This window comes from Limulus polyphemus, unplaced genomic scaffold (genome assembly GCF_000517525.1).
Source record: "Limulus polyphemus unplaced genomic scaffold, Limulus_polyphemus-2.1.2 Scaffold2097, whole genome shotgun sequence".
Classification (NCBI taxonomy): domain Eukaryota; kingdom Metazoa; phylum Arthropoda; class Merostomata; order Xiphosura; family Limulidae; genus Limulus; species Limulus polyphemus.
In genome coordinates, this window is record NW_013667707.1 from 6,734 (window position 1) to 11,970 (window position 5,237).

The 5,237-nt window shown below is 32.2% G+C and overlaps 1 protein-coding gene across 2 annotated transcripts; it reads left to right on the top strand.

Moving 5' to 3' along the window:
- The first annotated feature begins 257 nt into the window (after positions 1-257).
- Positions 258-4,635, top strand: LOC111087395. 2 transcript variants are annotated; one of them, XM_022393888.1, is made up of 3 exons: positions 258-390; positions 2,120-2,744; positions 4,103-4,635. In XM_022393888.1, exons 1-3 carry the CDS (start codon positions 271-273, stop codon positions 4,138-4,140), a joined length of 783 nt encoding a protein of 260 aa, XP_022249596.1. In that variant the 5' UTR covers positions 258-270; the 3' UTR covers positions 4,141-4,635. The 2 variants fall into 2 exon arrangements, with proteins under 2 accessions (XP_022249596.1, XP_022249597.1); XM_022393889.1 differs by having other exon boundaries at positions 2,120-2,728; positions 4,103-4,632.
- Positions 4,636-5,237: the final 602 nt, after the last annotated feature.

The window sequence follows — 5,237 nt, forward strand, 5'->3', positions numbered from 1 at the left end:
ATATAGGTTTCCAGCGTATGCGTGGAATGATTTGGTTTCTACGGGTATTTTGTATTATTTCATCAGTGGAAAATTAATAATTTATGATTAATATTCTTAATTTTGTCAATGTATTATATTTTATAAAAGTACAAAAATAATATAATCTACTCATTTTTTTAACTCCTACTTTATGTTTTTAATTTTTGAAAAAAGTGTTTTACTAGAAAAATGACACTAAATTATAATATATATATATATAGAGAGAGACTTTTTTTATCTTTCACAGAAATGCGACTCTCTTTGGGAGGAATGTCAAGCCTGACAACTGTATTGTTTGCAGTATTTCTGACCACAGGCAATGCTATCCTAGCAAATGCTTTCTCTGATTCAGTTGACGAAGTGTTTCAAGTACGTCATGTTATGAATAAATAAATCACTCAATATATGTTTTTAAAACTTGTAACACATCCAAACAAATGTTTTTGACAATTATGTATTCATATAATCCAGATAAGTGTATTCATATAAATATACTCTTAACAATAAAACTAATAGATGTTTTAAATTATTATGATAAATTATAAAACAGAAATTAAACTGCAATAAATTTTAAAGATCTTTTTTTGGGGGGGGTAAAATGATGTTGAAATTTACACTTATTACAGCTATATTTTGTTTAAAAAATAAAAAATAAAAACTTCTAAGTAGTTGAAGATTAAAGTGACACGGAGCTCGACATCAATTCCAATATATATTTAAAGCTGTTATTTGTTATTTTACTCCAAATAATATATATATATAAGATGATTGGAGGTGGAAAAATACAAAAATAAATATTAGATTTATTGAATATTCGCAAGTATTTGAGCTTTTTTAGTAAATTCGTTATTTTGTTTGTCTACACCGTTTATTATGCAAATTAATATTACATTTTAATTTATTGATATTATTTTATAACGGTTAAAACTTGTTAGTCCACTACATAGTATCAACTTATTGTAATTTAGCTGATAACACCAACCCTGAGATACCTCAAAAACTAATAGGGTAAACAAGTTGGTAAGCCACAATTGAAGAAACTTGATAACTCAATCATTTTGTAAAAGTTGATCCCCTTCTTCAGGAAGGAAGCCAGAAGAACTGTCTTTCGAAAACACGAAATATTAATACTAGCTGGAATACCCGTCTCCCTGGAAGGAAGTTGTGTAAATTCATGATTAATGAAGGGTTATCTTAGGACATGAAAAGCTGCTTCCCTTATATGTAATTGTAAACAACGCAAAAACGCCCATACAAACTGCAAAACACAAAATGTAAAACCGCAAGTTTGAATATCTCTCTGCATGAACCTAACAAACCCTCTTGCCAAATTTGGTGAAGATTCATCAACAGGGGGCAATGTAGTGGTAAAAATCGCCTATAAAAACCGCAAAACGCAAAATTCAGAACTTAACATTTGTATGCATTTTTGCATGGGCCCAACAAACCTCCATACCAATTTTGGTGAAGATCCATTTACAGGAGGTGAGATAATGGTTAAAAACGCAAAAAATCCTATAAAAACCCAAAATAGAAAACTGAAAATTTGTATGAACCCCCCCCCTCCGTCCCCCGCATGGACCTAATGAGCCTCCATACCAATTTTAGTGAAGATCCATCCACACCCTGCGAAGTAGTTACATGGACATACAATAGACAGTACTATTATATTTATATAGCTTGGAATAACATTTTAACGGTAAATATTTCAACAATTACAATTTACTTGAGATAAGTGAAACCCATTCTTGTTTTAATAACATTGTTGTAAAACAAATGTTTAATTTCTAAATTGTTATTCTTCGTGTCATATTATTCTAAATATCTTTATAATGTGAATAAAACTTCTTACCACGATGTGATAATTTCTCTTTTTTTTAAAGATAAGTTTCACATATTTTAAGAAAATGGATACCCTAATGAAGATGCGAGTAACTTGTGTACTTTGATACTGGCATTTATGAAAGCATAAATGATTGTAATAATATTTTTCTGTCGTTGTGATAATTGTAGTTTAACAGTAGAACCTACTTAAATGACTTTTGTATGCAAGAATATGGAATTCAAAACTTAATGTAAAAATATTGATTATTAACAGTTTCGAGAAATCAAGCCAGTTGGACACAAGCAGGAAACAAATGAAATTAAGCGAGCTATGGCTTTCTTTCCCATGAGAGGCCGAAGAGAACATGACGAAAAACGAGCAAGTTCCTTTTTTGGACTTCCAGGAAAAAAAGACGAAGACAAAAGAGCTTCAGGATTTTTTGGCATGCGAGGCAAAAAGGATTCATCTATCGAGGACAAAAGAGCAAGCTCCTTTTTTGGACTTCGTGGGAAAAAAGTTTCCGACGACAAAAGAGCAAGCTCCTTTTTTGGACTCAGAGGTAAAAAGGACATGGTAGACGAGAAGAGAGCTAGTTCGTTCTTTGGACTGCGAGGCAAGAAAGGCAGTGAATGGGAGGATACAAGATTTCTAAGCAGCTACCCCAAAAGCGACGACTACAAAAACTATCTGGAACTTGAAAACCAAGAGGATGTTGATGATTACATCAAAAACTTGAAACAAGCTTACATAAGGAATCACTCAGTTGAAAATGGGTCTTACCCCCCAGGGAATATAGACATTGAAAGCAAGAGGGCAGGAGCATTCTTCGGAATGAGGGGTAAAAGAAGCACGAAGCAAGATGACCAAACAGCGACGAAAGAGGTACGAATGTTTCCAGGTTGGTGTTGGCTGGTGAAATACAGCACACATTTAAAGAATTTATGCAAATATATACCAACTAAAATATTATCCTGTATTATCAGTCAACGTAAGTAATTTAAATATTGAAATAAAAAAAGATAATAGATTTGTCTTCAGACCTTCCACTCGCTCGAAAATAATTACTTATTGTGTTAAAGTTAGTGTGTTTTACGTTTTACTCATTCATAAAACATAGTTTACTGCAGTTCATTTAGATATAGATGTCTGTATCTATACGCCCCCCAGTGGTACAGCGGTATGTCTGCGGACTTACAACGCTAGAATCCGGGTTTCGATACCGGTGATGGGCAGAGCACAGATAGCCCATTGTGTAGCTTTGTGTTTAATTACAAACAAACTGTATTTATACAGAGGATGCATTAGCTAGAAGTAATGGGGTGGGTCGCAGAACAAAGACACAATAAAACGTAAATACATTAAATTATTTTTAAAGTAACGATCATGAAAATATTTTGAGCAAAACAGAAACACCAAAATATAAAAGCACTTCAAGACTTTACTGAAACATATTAAAATAGTATTGACCAAGGCTACTCAGGTGAGTCATGGGTTGGAAAAGTTTGGAAACCCCTGCAATATATCATTTTAAGGTTCTAAATGAGCAAGATTTTTTTTGCAAGATAGTTTGTTTATTTGTTATTAAGCTATTCGTGCCCACGGTAGAGAACAAACGCCAAATTTTAGCGTTATAAGTTGTCCGGCTTACTACTGAGCCACCAGAAAGATGAGGGCTTTTTCATGATAGATTGTGTGTTCCTTGTTGTTGTTTTTTTGCCATTAACATAAAGCTACACACTATGGGCTATCTGCGCTCTGTCCAGGGCAGGGAATCAAACCCCGGATTTTAGCTTTTAAATTCGTGAAATTACCACTGACCCACCGAGGGACTGCAAGATAAATAAAAGTTTGATGTCAAGATTATTCACCTATGAATAAATTTTCTTTCTGTCTTCACGCTTTCATAATATCATATTTATTGCATTGATTTACATTTGTAAGTTCTATACATTGTTTACTTAAAGCTTGTTTGTAATTAAGCACGAAGCTACACGATGGGCTATCTGTGCTCTGCCCATTACGGGTATCGAAACCCGGATTATAGCGTTGTAAGTCTGCAAGCACACCGCTGTGCCACTGGGGGGCTTCCTTAAAGCAAGAAAAACAAAAAGACTTTTGCAAGCAAGTAATAAAAATCTAAATTTCTTTAGAATTAATATTAAGGTTTTCGTGATAGTCTATTTTATGAAACAGCTCTCACTGATATTTCGTTTTTCCTGAACGATATATTAGTAAATATTATGTTTGTTTTTGCAGGAATGAAGAGAGCCGAATTTTTTGCTTCCCGAGGATAAAACCGACAGAAAGAAACATTTACAAATGTCAAACTGAACACAGATTGCTGTATAATAATACTTATTAATTAACGTATCAGTATTTTGATCAACGTTATAAGTAAGAATGTTCAAATTATAAATTATTTATAGCCAATTACTTGCTTCTTAAAATATATTTATATATTGCATGGTTGCTAATGTTTATGAATATTCCAGTGTTATGTTAACAGCTGTAGTTACATATTGTTTTTCTGCGTGTTGCTTTAATCCTTTCTTCGTGGAATGTTAATTATATTAAAATTAAACTCAGAAGAAGTAATATTCTATTATTTATGATCTAGGCCTTCACTGCTATCAAGTGATATTACATTAATAAATATAATTGTTTTATGATAATGAGTATGTTACAGAAATTTGAAAAACTGTTTAATGTCCACGTGTATATTGTATAAAGGCCGTCCTGGTGGTTTTGTTGAATTCAATAAATACAGCAACTAATAGCTTAAAAAAGGACAGCTGTCTTGAGTTTTATGTGTGTACAAGGTTAGGCTCAAGATTAGTTTGGTAAGGGTTTGTGGCTAAATAATCTAGATTAACAATAAACGCTAGTTCATCTGATTTCATAACCTGCTAGGCATAGGTATAAGTCGTAAAATCTTTTATTAAATCATTTTGATTACTCTTCTTAAAATATGCTAGGTCGGTGAATATAGGTAATGTAAAACAAGGTAAGAGATTTTAACTTGAAGCTCTTGGAAAAACAAATAATAATAATGTCGTCGTTTAAGTTAGTATACATTATACATGAACAAGGCACATGACTCAAACACCACGCTCTTCCAAATAAATGTTCTACAACAGAAGTCCAATGAAAAATATTTTGAATAAATATATAACAATTGACTGAGTAATAGTTGTACAATGAAATTAATACAAAATAACTTAAAATCTAACAAAGTAAATAAATGAAAACGTTATTCCTTTAAGACTTTTTTGGATGATAAAGTATTGTTACGTCTCTGGTCGTTAGTTCATTTTTCGTAAAAATACTTTCCGAAGAAACTTCAGCGATACAAGTCCTTTCTTAAATAAAACTGGTTTATTCTTTCTGAATA

Excerpts from the sequence above, each read along its gene's own strand:
- LOC111087395 (XM_022393888.1), top strand. The coding sequence starts at position 271 with ATGCGACTCTCTTTGGGAGGAATGTCAAGCCTGACAACTGTATTGTTT. Across the intron at positions 391-2,119 it reads CAGTTGACGAAGTGTTTCAA|TTTCGAGAAATCAAGCCAGT; the intron begins GTACGTCATGTT and ends GATTATTAACAG. Across the intron at positions 2,745-4,102 it reads AGAGGTACGAATGTTTCCAG|GAATGAAGAGAGCCGAATTT; the intron begins GTTGGTGTTGGC and ends TTGTTTTTGCAG.